A 19,051-nucleotide genomic window follows, 5' to 3' on the forward strand; every position below is an offset into this window, starting at 1 on the left:
ATCTGTTTCTACTTTCTGTTCAAACACATGGCCAAGTGTCACCCTGCTCACAGACTAACCTGAAAACAGGTATCTCTCCAAGAAAGACAGAACGCTGCTGCTGTGTATCTCATCCAACTCTAACCCAGAATTATTCTTTTTCTTCCTCCTCATACCATTAAAGGCTTTACCCTTTCCAAAAATTTTCCACTTCTTCAGCTTGTTTAACAATACCTATTACTCTTCATCTTTAAGAGTTCCATTCCAGAGCACCAGAACTGGCTGGTCTTCTCTGAACTTGGAGTTTTTACTCGCACAGCCAAATCCCATTTGAACATTTCAAACCTCTCACATTTTCTCTGTTAAACAGTAGAGCTCTTTTAAGTGGGTTCTTGGGAGTCAAGTTGTACAGCTAAAGTGCTGTCTTTATGGGAATGTCTTTACTATCCTTTTTTAGACACACTATTACTGAGCAATGAGCCTACCCAAGCTCTACCTCTATCATTTATGTGAGACCATGCAAAACTACAGTCACAAAAGGTTTGGCTTGCTAAAGATCCACAACTGCTGACTGTCCAAAATTCAACTTTAGGAACAATTATTTTTATTTAAAAATTACCAGGAAACTAGATATTCTTTTAAAGAAAAAAGCTGGACTACAAGATTCAGCTAGGCAATATAAACTTTACATATGTTATAGGCAGAAAAAATATTTCTACTCGATAACTGAAAACTAGCTTATTCTATGGTAACCACAACATATTCTGCCCAGCAGTTATTCCTTAAGATTAGCTACTGTGAAAGAAAAACAAAAAAACCCCACAAAACCCTAGAACAATCACCAGACAATATTTAAATAAACAAACAAAAAGGCTTTTCAAGAAAGTGAGTCAAACCAAGGGCAAGTTTCAGGAAATAGGAGGATAACCTTCCAGTAAATAAGCACCACAGTTAAAACTATCAAGCTCATGAAGTTATCACCGCACTGGACAGCTCTCCCTGACAGCTGGCAACACTAACAGAGTAATCAAATGATGATCAAACCACAACCAATTTTCCAGGTTATAGGTATAGTATACCAGGTTTCAATAACTAGTACACATCCTGTGAGTCAATATGGTAGAAGTTATATCCTTTAAATTTGTAAAACACTGACATACAAGAGAGCCTGGGTTCTCTTTTCCTCAGACACCAATATTTTTCTTAACTCCTCAGTCTTATTTCTGAGATCACAGAGAGAAAAATTAACCTCTAGTGCAATTTGTGAAAGAGAATAAGAAGGCCCCATCAAATTCAGAGCCAGAGTAAGCCACATTCCAGAAGTTCCTTCAAAGCACTGTAGCACTTGTATACAAACTTATATAAAGAACTCTTTTAAACTATGGAAATTTAGATTCCACAAGAAATAGCAGAGTATCACCTGCTATTAGAGTGCTTGCTGCCACAAGCAAAATGTCTTCTCAATACATTTAAAATTCTAGATGTTAGAAACTAACAGCAAATCAAATCTTATATTCTTGAATCACAGTGATGCATCCTGGTTCATCAGCAGGGTCAGGCAGGGAGTTCCACAAAGCAGTCCTGCGTCACCTCAAATTGACAGCAATGGCTGCACAGAGGGATGGCTTAATACTAAGTTGAGAGTCCATTTTGCTAATGGGTTTTTCCAAATATTTGCTATTTGTAGAGTATTCAAGATTCCATTCTGGGTCTATTAATCAGCAATAAGGTATCAGATCACCAGTGTCACATCTAATCTAGTTGACCTCTTCTAGTCCTTTCTCCTCATACAAAGGTTCTCTCCAAACCTCTTCTTCGGCTGCTTTACCCTTATTTCTAGGAACCTAGTCTGAGATACCTAGGGAAGATATCATCCCTAGGTTCCTCTACCAATTTCAGTCCTTTCTTCTGCTCTATTTCCTCCCTCAATCCATCTCCATTTTCTCTTGAATACTGATGCTCATTTACCCTCCCATAACTTCCCTGAATTTCCCAGTACCAACCTAATTCCCTTTTATCTATCAGCATTCATTATACTGTACTCCACAAGTGAACTGCACTCCATCTTTCTCCATGCTACCTGGATTGCCAGGCCATAAATTACTGAAAGCACAGTAAGTTCTCCTTTTCTAAACACTAGTACTTATGCTTGTCACAAGGAAAGCTAAAAGCAGTAGTAAATAATAATATGAAAAAACATTCAACTTAAGGTGGAATCTTCAAGAAGTTAGCTGTCAATGTCCAACCATTCTCCCAGAATATCCTAACATTCACAAGACTTTGCAACTCCATCAAGTAGGATTACTTTATAGATTTAATAAATGGCTCTCATGAACACCTAAAATATCACCTTCTCCCATGCACTTGGAGCCTGTGCTGCAAATTACAGACATGCTATAGTTTCTCACATAAATGACTATTAGTATTTAACATGAGCAGAATGTTTTTCTCTATCCTTATTTTCTGACATGGGCAAGGGTTTGCAGATGCCTTCACAAATAGTATCCCTCAATCTTTCCTCAAGGAGAGTTCTGAACCGGAACAATTACAGCAAAAAGCAGTGAGCAACTTTCAGAAGAGCTGATAATTGATACAGACGTAAAATGATGGAGGATATACAATGAAGCAGGGTAGAAAGGCAGCTTCAGATTTCTGCATTCTAAAATGCAGACCACGTCAAGCAAAAAACAAGGATGTTCCGCAACATCACCAACAAGACAAAGCACTTAAAAACATTTTTAAACTTTTGGAAAGATACTGATAAACATCACCTCCTCTCCGAAGTTTTACTGTACAACACTAGCCATAAAAGCAAAAATAAACATCTCAAACTGCCAAATGCCATGATGTAATCCTAAACAGAACAAACAAAAAAACCCCTCACCTGTATTTGTAACTTCTCTTAAATTATATAGTAGGAGGGTTTTTTCCATAGGTAAAACCACTGAACAAGCACCTTATTAGAATTCTTTGTACATATGTATTTTGCTGATGTATTAGAACTGTTGCAGTAACAAGAACAATTTACTTGAAAGGATTTCAAAAGGGTTTTACTAGAGACAGTAATTCTAGTTCTTTGGTCATACAAATACTAAGGTTTGCAAAGTGTTCTTGGAATTCGAAGAAGTGTTTGCCTGGGTCATCATTCAATAAAGTTTGCTAAGGATTTGTGAAACTGAGCTGCATGAAATCAAGAATCTCTATATAGAAGTAATGAGCCTGCACTACAAGTCCAAAGCAAACCCAGAAGCTTAAATACTAAATAGCTTCAACCCAAGAAGTCAGCTATAATAAGCTGTGCTGTTCCTCATGGGATTTTTGCATTTTCCAGAAATGTTGGGCATTAACATTAAGCCCAAACATCCACACTTCATGAAAACTGAATCCCCTGAAAATAAGAAGTCTAAGATTAAGGAGCCTGATGTTAAGAGACAATTCTATTTAAAAAAAAAAAAAAAAAAAAAGCCTTTTTGATAGTAAGGAAGACTTGCCTCGGCTTTCCAAAAAGGAGGGTTATCTTCCTCCCTAGCCACTAGCTTGTAAGCACTACTCCTCCTTTCTTTGCCTTTGCTATTAATAAATGAACAACTGAACAGGAATTCTTCAAGTCACTATATTCCATAAAGTTCTCCTCTTCTTACATTGATTAGACCAGGGAACAACATGCCAAATTTTACCACATTGATCTTGTGAAAGATGTTTCAAATTAACAAGCATTATCTCGAAGTACTATTAATAGCTCCTATAAATTCAAATAACTTTGACCAAATACATCAAGGTTTAGTCACATAAATAAGATGCAAATTAACATCTTCAAGCTTTCCTTTCCCAAATCCACTGACACGATAACCTTGAATGAAACTTGCCGTATCACCACTTTCAATATAAGGCAAGGTTTATAGGGAGAGAAAATATCTTACAAGACATAGCTGGAACAAACAGACAAGCTCTTCAATCTTGTCTTCAGCTCTGAAACAGAAGCAGCAAATTCCAACCCAAGCTCAGGCCAGGAACAATTTTTCTGAGCTTAACTTCATTAAATTGTCAGAGTGCTTAATTTTTAAGAGAAAAGGACGGTTGGTCCTGTGGAACAAAAGGGGAGGTAAGCAAGAGGAGGTAAAGTTACCTATCTACAGGTGAAAATTACCCCTCACCCCCAAAAAATAGTTAGCTAGACTGAAATCATGGGGAAAAACTGCAGAGTTCCATAAAAACAGTAATTACTGAGTCTGAATTTTGATATTTGGAAGAGCTATAAATTTCAATTCCCAGATACTTCTTACAGCTCCTCTTAGAATCATCATTACCATCAGTTAATACTCAGCATGTTAAAATACTGCCTAATTGAAAACTGAAGTATAAAAAAATGTCGAAGCTGTTATCCTTTTTAATGTACAGATTGAAACAGATCCAGCTCTCTTGCCCATACGCCATACATAAGTCTTCAACATTATCAGAAGCAAAATGCATTAAAATTTTCAGTTCAAAAGCTCAGTCAAACCTGTAGTGACAGTTTGCTAAACACATCTTCAACAACAGTTTTCCTTAAGCCTGGGAGTATGAGATATAGAGATAGAGAAAAAGCTTACGTTGATATTTTCTAATTGCAGTAGACGCACTGTGTAATAGGATTTGATGTCTTCAGATACTAGCCTCACACAAAATCCTGTTTCCTTGAACGTCATAACTTCCTCTTCTTTTGTTGGCCAATATTGCGCACATTTCACCTAAGTTATTTAAAACAAACAAACAAATCTGGTCAAGCATTCTAGCATCTTGGGCTTTGCATCGGCAACTTCTAAGAATCCGTTATACAGTATCGTAAGCTCAAGTACATATTACCTGCTCTTAATTTGAGTAATTCTCAATGCAAGCGTTATGGACAACCAAGTTATTACAATTGTTTCAAGTGCTATTAAACATTCAAGGTTTATCTACTTATGCTTGCTTTTATCACGGGACTAGCAATGTTTTGAGACATACCTTAACCCTTTTTTATCCCCCTCCTTCCACCTAGTTCTCTGCAACAGGGAGATATGTCTATGGAGCTATTTCAGCATTTCCTCCCTTCCATTTCCCATGTACGCACCTGCACATTTACAGAAGTTATGTAACACATTGTACCAAAATTCTTAAGACTAAATATTCTTTTGTTCCAGAAGTCTTGCCTAACACTTGAAGATGCTAGTAAAACTAAAGAATGAACTAACAAAGCAAAACTATCCCTCTTCCTTTATTCCTCTTGCCCTGCACTCCAACTTTATCAAAAAAAAACCCCAAAAAACAAAAAAACCCAAACCAACAACAAAACAACACCACACATCACGAGAACTGATGTATAAGAAAATAAGTGACTTTTTTTTTTTACAAGCTAGTCAGATCTTTTTGCTGATAAAATTACTCTGGAAAAAAGAAAAAAAATACACATTTGTAGCTAAAATCCACAGTGCCTTTAAGCACATTAGCAAAAAATGACATCATATCAAGAGATTCATGTATTCTTCATATTTATCACCAGTTGTAAAGAATCAAAAATAATTAGGCCTGTTTGACAGTTGGTGGTAGCAGCATGGCTCCATTGTTACCAACAGTTAAGATCACTACACAAACAAAAATAGTGCTCTGTTAGAGTTAGAAGAAATAATCTAAAGATACTTCAATTCAAATTTATTTTCCTACTTTGCGTTTTATCCTAGAGAATCCTACTCTAGCTTCTACTCCATTGTACTTGTCTCTACATCCTCCTTTTCCAGAATGTTCCTTCCATCTTTTTGAACATATGCTTATCACAAGCTGTTTATACTGAACTGAATTCTGCATCTTAGCTTCATCACTTTGTTTAATACTACATTAAATACATACACAAGCTATGCTATACACCTGTGAGAAAGTCTTAATTCTTTTAACATACCAATCAAACATGGTTGAACAGCATTAAAATTATGTGGCTTACTTTATGACTTATGTTAAATGCCTGATATTACTTACCGACTCTTTTTCGACAATTCTGTTCAGCATGACAACTGCTTTGGTTTTTTGTTGCCATACCATTAGCCAAAAATGACAACATGTATTAGGTAGTGGACCCTGTGTAGTAAAGAAAAAAATGGGTGGGAGAACGTATAGGCAAAGCAGTGTTTGAACATGGTTAATGTTTTATTGTGTGAAACAGGAAAAAGTCTTCCTCTGAAAAGTTTAAACAAACTATTAATAGAATGATATACATGACAGGCAAGAAAATAACTATACTGCACAGATCATTAAAGTATTCTAAGTTTAAACAGAAACCAGTCAGAATTCAGGGAAGGGATGTTTTAGTTTGGACACTGGCGCTATTTGTGTAGTTAGAAGATGCATGCACAAAAGAAACAAAATGAAATAAGGTGTAAAAGTATAGTTGCAATGTATTTCCAGGAGAGCTGAAGAAAAGAGCAAGAAATATTTGAAAAGCTGTATATGCAGTAAACTATGCATACTGAAGTATTCCCTGTAGCTTTTTCTTAAAACACGAAATAATGCATTTGCAATTCAATCAAACAGGAATTAGCACCAGAGATGTGCAAACCACAGATAAAGACAAATAATGTATAGACTACATATATAAAATCTATATACAACACATATACATACACATATATGTTTATATAAATTACCACTATACCAACTCCCCTCCCCCATATTCTCAATCCTTGTAATAACTTACTATCTAGAACTACTTACCTGTGTTAAAATATAGTATCTCTGGGCTTCTTCTATGACCACTAGGCTGGCATTAATATAGTCATTCTCCGTGTTCTGCAGTTTTACACGACTATGATCATCTGAAATTAAAACAAAGTTAAAAAAATTAGATCTGTCCATCTTGGTGAATGTTCTTTCACAGGAAAGTTTAGGTCTGGCAAGCAATTAGAAAATGAAATTCTTCAGCTAATACATGGAAGTAAGAACCAAATGGCAAACTACAAAAACATGTGAAACTAACTTCTCACATAGCTTTGATAGCTTTGCCTGCCTCATTTTCCTCACAACACTTCATTAGAGTTATTAATAGAGCTATTAATAGAAGCTGCTCAGAAAACTGGAATACCTGTTTTTTCTTTAAAAAATAACCAACCTAAATCAAACAACCCACACATATACTAGAAGCAGCTCACCGCCATCCCTCAACAGTTGCATTTCCTTAATGTAACACCACCACAACCCACAAAAGGCAGCATTCTATTCTATGACACCAGATGATTTCACTGTTTTTTTTCCTTTAAGTTCAGAATTCCAAGATTTTTTGTGAACTGAAATTTCACAGGCTGAGGTAGAATCATCATGTTAAACTGTCTGAGATGAAAACCTAGAGAACCTGCATGATACAACAATTCAAGAAGAGCTTTGACCAACTTATTTTTTCTTATTAATTTATTGTTTAATACAATACAGGTTTAAATACACCAGAGAAGTGGCACATGCAAAAATGTACCTATTTCATAGATCTTCTAATTAAATGAAGTCTAAACTAATTACAAAGTTTCCATCTCCTGTGACTATTCAGGCAAGACAGAAGATGCAGTATTTCTAACAGGGGCAAGCAGTCAAAGGACTGTGTTTAAAATCATAACATCAATACAAAAAGATTATCAGAGTCTCATAATACAATGCTGCATTAAAAAAAAAATACTGTAGCTGTTTAGAGCTTATTAATATCCGATTTGTCATCCTCAAGGAAGCATTTAAGTAATCAGACTTGTTCACAATAAGTAATCCTTCCCCAGCCATTCACTAGAATAGTATTAAATAAACAGCATTTTTTAGCTCAAAGTTGCGTACATAACCACACACCAGGAACTGTGGTCCAACAGACTGAGAACCCCCGAAGCTCAACTGCCCAGACAGACTATAAGAAGGGCAAATAACAAATAGCAAACTGACATCACTTTAAGAGACTTCAACACATTTCAGGAATAGATAGATTTCATTAAGGAACTGACAGTGTTAAGACTGAATCAAGGTGCAGTGCCAGCTTTTAAACCTACATTCACCTGGTCTAACTCACAAAATTCATTGAGGGTGCAGCCTGATGTCACATCTGCTGCCAGAACATCTCAGACTACTTTTCCTTCCACCACCAGACTAGCTTCATTTTGACAAATATCTTAGGAATGCACAAAATCTGCAAGTTTGGGATAATGACTCCAAATTATCACATTCAGTGCAGCTGTGATAGCTGAACTCTGATTAAGCCCCTACACTACAGTCAATTTATATAGCACAAGGCTTATCTAAGGAGAAATCCACAAATATGACTCCAGGTGGGCAAAATGCTAACAGGAATCAGAAAACAAAGTTACTGAGTTAGACTCTTGTTCTACTTATTGCTCATATTATTTTACAAATATTTTTCAAACTTTTGGAAACCAAGAAAAGTCTGCTTTCTATGTCTTGTTCTGCTTTTGTACTCTCCCCTAGTTACCTGCTACTGGCAACTCTCAGACACCAGACTATATACAGATCCTTTACAAGGCCCAGAATAATTTTTCTTCTATTACGTTATCACCGATGGACAACCTTTAACCTCTTAAGCATGTGCTTATCTTGCTGAATTCAAGAAAATAAGTCAACAGTAAAATACTTTCTTCTTTTCTGGAAGGACTATGATTTGGGATTGTCACCCTGCCTCCTTTAGCTGCTAGCTTTTACACGCAGTCGCTTACAGACCTGTAGAGAACAGAAGCATTCCAAAAAAACTTTAATATGAAAGTGTGAGAAAGTTACTTGTTTAGTCTCTGTTTTCATTAGCATTCCAGTTGTAAGTCAACACCATTGTGACTCTCAGGAGTCTTAAAACAATTTATGATACATATGTATAAAGAAAAAAATATTACCAAAGCCAAGCCACAGTTGATTTAAGACACATGTATGTCAAAGTAAAATATATCTCCTTGCATTATTTTGTCTGGAAATGAAAGCGTTACTTTTCCCTTTCATGTATCGCTTTATCTGAAATGTTTCTACTGGAGAGAAACCAAAACCTTTGTAAATATTACATGTCATTTGCCAACAGGAAAAACTTAAGATCTTGTTATAGTAAATCACACATACCGGTACTAGTGTTCTCGGAAAGATGACATCAGCAAGCACTGTTAACAGTTTAGTCACCCAGCAGCAGCTGCTGTATTACCGCCAGCAGGAGATAACTACCAAGGCCTTAATGAGGTTTCACACTATAATGCTTACACACATTTTAAGCCTTATTCTTTCCTTCTTGTAAGCTCTGCTTTGTAAACATTAGAAATCAAATTCTGATTATTTTTTTCCAAAAAAAGATCATTTTCACAGCTAATTCTATGCACGGGCACCCTCTCGCCTTCCCCAAACAGAGGTGATGCTACAAATATATGGGCATACACTCCAGAGGACAAAGAAAGCCACTAGAATTTATTGATTCTCCTTCTTTCAAAGGAAAAGGTTCCTAGAGGACAAAATGACCTAGAAACCTCATTCAGGTCCTGGCTTGCTCTTCAGAATTAAATGAAGCAAGCCAACTTTTGACAGCGAATTAGCTGGAACATATTTCCCCGTATGTAAATCATTTCCAGTTACAAAGTACTTCAGATTTATATGAATGATAAGCAGATCTCTAAGATTAGATTTAAGATACATCTTAAATGTTACCATACCCAAGGCAGCTAAAATATAGCATTCATTATCTGAAGTGCTAATTCCCCTTTTTCAACAAATTATGCAGCCTAAAAAGGAAGTGGAAACCTTAAAAATGCTTCTCATTCTGGCTCCACATTAAGAAAACTACCCCAGAACCACCATGTCTGAGATAAACTCTTCTATTACCCACTTCAGGTGAAACCCTGTCCCACTGACACCCATGACAAGACTGTGTTTCAAACAGGGCCACAATTTGACATTTCGCATCAATCTGCCCTCCTTGCTAGAGAAAAAAAATTACCAATTAAGACCGAGATGGGAACTGCTTGGCATTTTGCATGATACAGTTAGTTCTTGCAGCTGGTTACCAGGAAAGGGTTTTATTTGAAAACAATTGCATTTCCAGAAGTGAAACCAGTGCACAACTGAAAAATGATCTTTTATCTAAGAGATGTCTCTTGCTCCCCAAATATGGTGCTCTTAACAACAAGAGGGTAAAACACTACTTAGTGGATTAAAGAAAGTCATAAATAAAACACGTAGCCCTAAGCCATCCCAGTGACGAAGTCTGACCTTTCCCCTCCTAACAGAGAATCCCCCTCATTTCACTAATCTAAATCTAGTCTACCCTAGCTGCTAAATTATCCAAGTTACAATACTCTGTCATTGGACCTACAATCTTAAGTTTCAGAGCTAGTCTAAGGCAAAGGAAAAGGGAAGTGACTTCCCCCATCCTGCCACTGCATGAATGCCATAATGACATATCAATTAAGGCCTTGCTCATAACTGAAATGTACTCATACTGAAATATATGCATCACTAGTGCACACAATCCTTATACTTTTAAGCATGACTGTGAAAAAAAATTAACACACTAGAATATAAAGTTTAGATCACTACACACTAGAAAATTTTTGTCTCTCCCCAACTAAGAAAGATCTCCAAAAGCAGCAAGTTGAGCTTATTTATACCATGCTTCTGGTAAGCTATCAATAAAATACTTTACAGAATCATTAAAGTCATGGAATACCATCAATTTCAACTTCTAATATGGACAGTAAGAAAAAAAATGCAGTAAGCTTATTTTGGACAGAACACCTCTCCATTCTCAGCATATGCAGACCGAAAGGGAACATTTTTGTGTTAACATTTAATCAGTGTTAAGTGCAAAACTGTCCACATCAGCTCCCACTCCATTCCCTGTAGAGCACAATACTCTTCACATTCCTCTCTCCCTGGCATATACTCTATGACAATTGTAAGCCTATGGTTTAAAGGTCCAACACAAAGACTACTCATGGCTACAGGAAGAAATCGGTACTTCAAGATCTTCCAACAGCAACTTGATTTATTAGGTGAAAATGTTCAGCTGACCTAAGAAAATGGGCTACGTGCTACATTACAGAGGAAGGCTAAAGAATGCAATTTACTTGTGTCTCCTCCCATCCCCACCAAAAGCAAGAAAATACATTTCTTTCAATTTTGCAAAGGGGATTTCCCTCCTGCTCCTAAATCTGGGAACAGTCAGCTGACTAAAGATCTTTAAAGGTGTTTACAGTCAATCTGAGACACTAGACTAAAAATCATATTACTGGGCAACTATCCAATGACTCTGATATGAACTAAGGATAAGATTTAGAAGGCAACTCATGACAGAAATCTAAAGAGTTTCATTAAAGGTATCAATTAAAAGTAATAGTCCCCAAAGTTATTTTCCTCTTAACAATGTTTTCTGAGAAATGGTTTCATCTGTCAGGAAATGACTGGCTCTCAAACCAAACCTATTTCAGATTAACTTCCTGTTTCAATACTACTACATAGCCAAAATATTTCTCTCCCTATTCTAGACTAACACCAAACTACAAGAGCACTATCTTTGGCTAGGCAATAACTATCAAGGACTATTACTGTAACAAACCTTTTTTCCCCCCTCCAAACTTTTCCTCTGCACACCATAGCTCTTTAGCCAGCAAAACTGGACACTAACAAAAACAGTTATGATACCGTAGACAATGTGAAACTCAATCAATTGTAATAGCCAAAGACGTTTAGCCTTATACAGCTAACAGAAATAATCTTTTACCTAGAAATGTATGTAACAGCTACAAATTGGTTTCAATATTTGTTGCCTAGCTGCTACAGCTGAAACAGGGCAAAAGAGCAAACACCAAACAGGGCAAAACCAAGTTAAAAAAAAAATCTTTTTTTTTTTCTGCACTCTAGTCAAGATCTTTCCACAAGACAAAATAATCTTTGTATTTCCTCTTACAGCCAAGTCATCTCAGGTTTTAGACTGGCTTGGCTGCTATCTAGTCTAACAAGTCATTTTATCACTGTCATGGAGAAATAAAATGTTTTAATCAAATTGCTTCTTATGTCTTCTAATATGCTTATTTAAATAGCTAGATCACAGAAGTTTTAACTATCAAACATTTTCTAACCCTTGAACTGGAACATCTGCTTCTCTTAAGTCGTTCTGAAGGTCTTTAAGTATCACAAATGTGATTATTATCACCAGTATTTCATACAAACACTGTTAAGTAGCCGTTACATTTGGAAAGTCAAGGCCTGGAAAGATAGATTGTGTAAGATCTACTTGTATTTCTGCAATGCCAGTTCCTTACACATGTGCACCATGATTTGATGTGTTCACCACAATGACCAAATTGTACAGCTTTTACCCCAGTTGCTTTGGAATTTATGCACCACTATCTTGGAATGTTATTTATTATATATTCCCTTCCAGGTCTTTATCTCCTCCCAAATCCCACCATCATTACAGAAACAATTATGAGTCATATTTGCTAACACACAGATGTGAAATTCAGTAGTAATTATTTCAAAGATAGTGTTTTGCTCTTTTCTCCCCATACAGCCTTGTTCCTAGTATCTTAGTTTTGCAAGGTTACCTTGGTGGCCCAGTTCAAACCTTCTTCTCTTTCACACATGCCAAAAACTGAGAAATGCTTCATAAAGCTCATCATCTTAGGTCAGACATCATGTTATTCTTCAAGTCAAATAAGATGCAATAATTTTAATCCCTTTTTAAACCAAGCTACCGCTTCAAGACTAGATTTTATTTAACTGTCTCCTTCTTGTACAGGGACAAGGGATTAATATGATGATGCAATAAATTCCCTCCTGGCTAAGCTAGTGTTTCAGAAGCAGGCTCTGCCGTGACAGATGGGGGGAAGGTAACTGGATACAGTCTTCAGTACTGTGAAAGGCATTCCATTATCAAGGAAAATTTGAGTTCCAAAAAAGCTACAGAAAATTAATGCAAGCCACACCTATAACATATCATTGCAGGTATTATTAGAGGCTACTTAAATAACACTGAAATTGTTTTAGAAGCAATTTTTTTTTTTTTTTTAAACACAGGAAAATGGTAAACGCCTGAAATGTAAGCTGCCATTCTCTTTGCAGTTGTGCTTATGAAATGAACTTCAAGGACTGGAAAAGAGGTAAATACATGAATACTAATTCTGCCATGGAAATTGTATAGGATATTGAACACGGGAATAGAAGCTGGGTCTCATGGGCTGAAGTTCAGTTTCTTACCTTCTCTTCTTACAACCCTCTGTCTCAATTTAGGTATGAAAATGGATCATGTTGCATTCACTTTCTGTAACTTTACCACAGGTGAGAAGCTAACTCTGCGCTGTAACCGCAAGCCTGAGGCACTGAAGTACCGCCACACAGATCAGCAAAGGTCCAGAAGAAGCATATCTACCTTTGCTGAGCATGGAGCTCAAGTTAATAAGCCTCGACTACCTTGAGCTATCTCCTTCATAGATGCACATTTCTCAAATTGGACTGTATAGGGGAATGCCATGTAGACTTTGCACAGAGTTCAGTTACATCAGAGTATAATATTTAGATTCAGCATTAAGCCTGACTGGATCCACTTCTTGTGACTGCATGGTGCAAGTCAGCACTCTAGCAGTAGCCTAGTAGGCAACATGCAGCACTGCATCTGACCAGGATGACTCAGTTCGAACCCTTTCAGCGTAATTTTGAGAAGTGTTATGCACATGCTGGTACCACGACTTTCAACTGGAAATAAGGAGTTCAGCACTTCTCCAAATCTTACCATAGGTATTTCAGATTAGGCTTTCAAACAGACAAAAAGCCCCAATACACCAGCAACCCTTCAAGAATTCCAGCTCAAATAACAAGAAAGCTTTTATAAGTCTCTCCTGCTCTGGGAAACTCAATACTAAAGGATACACAAGCATTTAACCTGTCCTGACTTCAGTATTTTGTAGAAAAATTAAGGCTATACTCAAATCTTTTCTTAGTTCTTTTGAAAGCGATTTATGATAGCTTTCTCCAGCTATGACTGCATATAGGTAATCTTTTGCTCAAGGTGTTTTTAATGAAGATTTTCGAATACAGTTGCTTAGGTAGATTTTGTTGGAAAAAAGTCCACAACACTTCCAGTACCAAAGGATTTTGTAAAAACAGCTGCTTTCACCTGAGATAGAGAACCCTTATATCATAAAGGCCATTTTATGGTAGCTGGTAAAACATAAAGCACTACATACCATTATCTACTTGGACTGAGAAAACTATACAACAATTTCACACATACATTCTTCAGAACAGACAAAATAAAGTCTCAAGTAGCTTTTAAAGCACCAGTAGAAGTTCAATGACGTTTCTCCACACAATCCTATTCCAGAAGCATGCAGAGCTGCCCAAGCAGCCCTGAAGGAAATTGTTTGAGTTAGTCATGGCTTATTAACTTAAGCTCTGTGCTCAGCAGCTGTTGATATCTTGATTTTTTAAGACAGATAAAGCAATATTAACTCAAACAAATAATTTCCCTATGATAAAAGACATCTTCAAGATAGTATTTACTTTGCAGCTCATATTTCCCTACATACCCACAACTGTAATCTACAGTTATCTCTAATTCACCAATCAATACAATGGGTTTAAACTGCCAATTTTTCTCCCTTCTATTACACACATTTTGTCATGAAAAACACAGCTATCGAAGGACACATACCTACAGAGCTAAATAAAATATAAAACCTATAAGGATCGTGATGTATTAGCTATGCCATTTAAAAGTGAACAGGATAAATCAAAACAAAACATACTTACATGGACTAACATCTCTGTATCTGTTTCGATTTCTGTTTTCTGGGTATTTTGCAACTCTATGAGGGTAGTCACTGGATTTATGTCGAATTTCCTTTAAAAGACAAAAATTCAGTTTAGTTATAACCAGTAAGCAGATTGAGGCTAGTGATAAGGCTATGCAAGACTTTCAAGGTTATTAATTATTAACATTTTTAAACCAACCTTTATTACAACTTATGTTATTTTCACTCAAGAAACCTGTGCCTCATTCTTGGCCAAGCTGTTGCCATTTAGACCTTTCTACATTTGGCTACTACCACAAAAATAACTTAAGTACAATTTGGTAAGCAACTGATGTAGCAGGAACAAAGGGAATATCAGGTATTTGTTATGCTTACAGTTTACCTCAGACTTACATGTTATCTCCCACGGCAATATGGGAGTCAGATAAACTAACAGCAGTATACCAGTAGCTCCTCTACACCAATTGGCAGCATAAATCTGCACAAAAATAATTGAATTAATTAATGACTTTATGGCTGCTGTAGCAGCCACAAGACTATTGTAGACGGTTTGATGGTTCAATCCATATAGCTGTAGTTAATATATGTGGGAACAATTCTAGATTGACAGCTGTCAACCTACATCAATATGAGATCACAGCCTGCTTCCCTCCCAGGCATTAATGCAATCCTTTTGATAATCTGCATTTGGAAAGCATTCAAACTTACTTCTTAAAATAGTGTGTAAATTTTTATTACTATTCATATATTTCAAATGATGAATTTTATTAATCTTTTGCCTCTAATGAAAGCAGAGTATCTCTTCCACAACTTCACCTTCAAATAGCATTAGGATGCACAGATTTATCTAGCGTAGACAACTCTGAAAACTCAACTAAGGTGCTATTGACAAACAGCTTCCAGTGAATCTAACTGTGCCTTTATATTCTGTACTGATGCCATCTCAGAAGATTTGTTGTAAAATACAGAATTTAAAATATATTTTTAATTCTTTTTTCTTTTTTTTACATGTTGCTGCTATACGCAATCATTATGTACTAAAGGGCATTTAAACTTCCCTGTACAACTAAGCATTCCTTCATCTTCTTTCCCACTATCACAAACAAGGTCTTCTCAAACTTCTGAAATAGACCTCTGTATACTCTCAGATAATGGACACAAACAAAAAGGTCTTTAATAGAAATCTAATATACACAAGGAATCTCCATCTCTTAGTGTTTGTGTGATGCTACTTTAAATGCAGCAACAGTTTGTAAAGACCCTAAACCATAACACAAAGCAGCAACAATTCTTTGCATCTTTGTATAAAAATCACTTGATTACATGATTCAATTTTTACTTCGATACAGCACGTTGCAGCTTGTCTTCTTCTCTAGTTCAAACATCTTACAAGCTTTGGGAGCAACCACACGCATGGTCAATAAATGCATCTGTTAAGCATTCACTAGAGTTTCCAAAAATGTAAATTTTGTATTAGTCCATAAAAGGGTGCAACATATTTTCTTTTTAAACACATCAACATCCTCTGTGCACAACAGCAGACCTGTAATTTGGTCACGAGTCATTAGACCAGTTAGAAACACTATTACAGTAATGGGGGTGGGGGAAGGAGGGACTTTGCTCAAGAGAAGTGAACCTAAGGAAGACTAGCTCTAAAATCAGTTTCCCTTAACACGATCCAGCCTTCACAAACTGGAGAAACAAACTAGATAAAGAGTAATATAAGGCATGTTACACAAGAAAAACTTGCACAGAAAAAATAAATGGGAGAAGGGTGTTACTTATTCAGTCCTTAATTCAGACTGGACAGAACCTCCAGGAGTCAGCACAAATACTCCAAGCTTTAACAAATTTTACCATAAATCTTCTCAAACACATGGAACTGAACAGCAAATATATAGAGCTGGTCTCAGCAGACAGAGCAAGAAAACCTTAACACACAGTTTTGGTTTTTTTTCCTGAACTTTTCTTCAGAGAAACTTATATCTCTCTCATCACAAATATATAAGCTTCCTATACACCACTGCCATAAGAAAACACATACCATACGAAAATTCAGCGTAAAAAAAGTAGTCAGCGATTAGATTATTTTCTGTGAGTTTGTGCTATATAAGAAAAGCATTTCATTTTTTTTGCTTTAACAGATCTGTATTCTCTGGCTTTAGTATAAAACATTTACATTAAGTATACTGAAAAATTCTTGAGTTGCAGACCTACAAAACCAGGAGGTGGTAACATTTTAATGCAAAATCCTATTCAAGAAAACTGTACAACACAGCTGTAAGTAAAACTAGAGAAGTCCATAAACAAAGTTTTGCAGAGCTTAAAATACAATTTCCTCTTGAGTTTACTTCCCCAAGCATAATTAAATAATATTAATATGACCTGGGAAAGCTAAATTAGCTTACTTATCCATATACTTTTTCTGTTATCCCCTGTTAAATTCAAACCATTGTTCTGTTCCATAATCCATCTAGAAATAATGTATTTGAAATACACATACATATAAATCAAATGCACGAACGATTTAACAGAGAAAAAGCACAACTTGAAATTAGCAAAGAGAACCTTTGTTCTGGGTCGTTTTTTCTCAGATGTGAAAGAACACTGTAAAATACATATTGGCTCAAGTAATTGCAGCAGTATAATAGTATTTATAAATTAATTTTAGACAACGGACTCAAAGAATATCATTGTGGCCGCTGCTAATCAGTGCTGTTTCTGGGGAAGCAAAAAAAGAGCAAGCAGCTTATTTTCTGCGAAACGATCGAGCTGCTCCTGCTCCAGCACCGGGTGCGTTAAGGTAGCTGCGACACGAGGGGTGACTTATGGCGAGACGGAGGCCCAGGAGCCACTTCGCAGTCACTAGCCGGAGGAGCGGCAAACTGAGGGGCGACGACAAGCACTGACCGGATCGATATTATTAGATACAACTTTCCACCCGGCTTGGAAAGCGCGGGCAAAACGCCCCCGGCTCACTCAACCCTCCACTTCGTCAGCCCCCGCCGCGGAGGGGCCGCCGCGCATGCGCAGCGCACCCCACGGGCCGCCCGGCCGCCCGCCGCGCCGCACACATCCGCGCCGCCAACGCAGGCCGCGCCGCGCATGCGCACCCCCACACCCTCACCCTCTCCCGGATGGGGGGAAAAGCCCTCTCGGAGCATGCGCCCTGCCTGCCCGCAGTTTCGCTGCGCGCACCTGAAAACGAGTCGTGGCCCAACGACTTCCGCTCCCCGCGGAGGCAGCTCATACCGGCAACGGGCGCCGCCGGCTCGCGGCCCTCTCTCCGCCCTCCCCGCTCCCCTCCGGCTGGTGGGGGACTGGCGCCGCCCTTCGCTCACCAGATAACGCGCCTGCCAGTCGTTAGTGGCATCGATCTCCTGGAACTCCTGCTCGATGATAGCGGACATGGCGGCGGCGGCCAGAGCGAGAGTGGCCGCTGGAGGCCGACAGGCTCATACCCCCCCCGCGCTCCGCCCAGCACACAGGAGCGGCGAGTGGGCTCCGCTCCGCCGCGCGCGCACATACGCTCGCAACGGGTCCTGCTACCGCCGGCGCCAGGCGCATGCGCGCCCCCGCCTACCGGGCCGCCGGGCCACGCCCTCGGGGGGGAAGCACCTGGGGTGACGTCACGGGCCGGGGGCTCGGCGGGCCGGGCGCGCGCAGGTGGTGGCCGAGCGCGGCGCCCTAACGGCTGCGGCGGCCCCGGGCCGGGGGTTCTGGGGGCCCCGCGCCTCGTCTGCCCGCCCCGCGCGAGGGCTCGGGGCGGGGGGCGCTGGGCGCCGTTCCGGCGGTAGCCCCAAGGATGCAGCTGTGGCAGGAGGACAGGCCGCGTGGTCACCAAGCCTTTGCTTTACTCGCAAAGCAGGTGCTGGCCACTGGTTGCTCCCGGTGTGATTTCAGCTAGAGAAATAGCACAGTTGAATCATAAACGGCAACACAACACAAATCACGAGTCCTTGACCCGATTTCGTGCTGTAACGCTTGAATGGACTGTGTTCAGCATGTGCTTTCAGTCTCACACACATCATGTAGCTGAACACAGTCCGATATTCAAAAGTTGTCTGGACACCGTCCTGTGCAACGTGCTCTAGGTGACCCTGCTTGAGCAGGAGGGTTGGACTAGATGATCTCCAGAGGTCCCTTCCAACCTCAACCATTCTGTGATTCTGTGACTCTGTATGTGGCTCTACACTATTCAGCTTTTCCACATTGCCTATTTTAAAAAGCAGAAGTACAAAAATACAGATGTGTCAGACAATCAAATCACTGTAACTCATATCCCTGTTGCAATCTTAAAAGCAGAA

At 38.4% G+C, this 19,051-nt stretch overlaps 1 protein-coding gene across 2 annotated transcripts in view; it reads right to left on the minus strand.

The window, feature by feature from the left end:
- PTPN2 (protein tyrosine phosphatase non-receptor type 2) overlaps window positions 1-18,294 on the minus strand; it is a 34,245-nt gene extending 15,951 nt beyond the window's left edge. For both annotated transcript variants that reach the window (XM_013942485.2, XM_013942478.2), the window contains exons 1-5: window positions 18,086-18,294; window positions 14,743-14,833; window positions 6,700-6,800; window positions 5,968-6,066; window positions 4,569-4,706 (exon numbers count right to left, since the gene is read on the minus strand). In XM_013942485.2, the coding sequence (XP_013797939.1) occupies window positions 4,569-4,706; window positions 5,968-6,066; window positions 6,700-6,800; window positions 14,743-14,833; window positions 18,086-18,154 (498 nt within the window). In that variant the 5' untranslated portion in view covers window positions 18,155-18,294. The remainder of the gene's footprint in view (window positions 1-4,568; window positions 4,707-5,967; window positions 6,067-6,699; window positions 6,801-14,742; window positions 14,834-18,085) is intronic.
- Between the last annotated feature and the right edge of the window lie 757 nt (window positions 18,295-19,051).

This window comes from Apteryx mantelli, chromosome 2, assembly GCF_036417845.1.
Source record: "Apteryx mantelli isolate bAptMan1 chromosome 2, bAptMan1.hap1, whole genome shotgun sequence".
NCBI lineage: Eukaryota > Metazoa > Chordata > Aves > Apterygiformes > Apterygidae > Apteryx > Apteryx mantelli.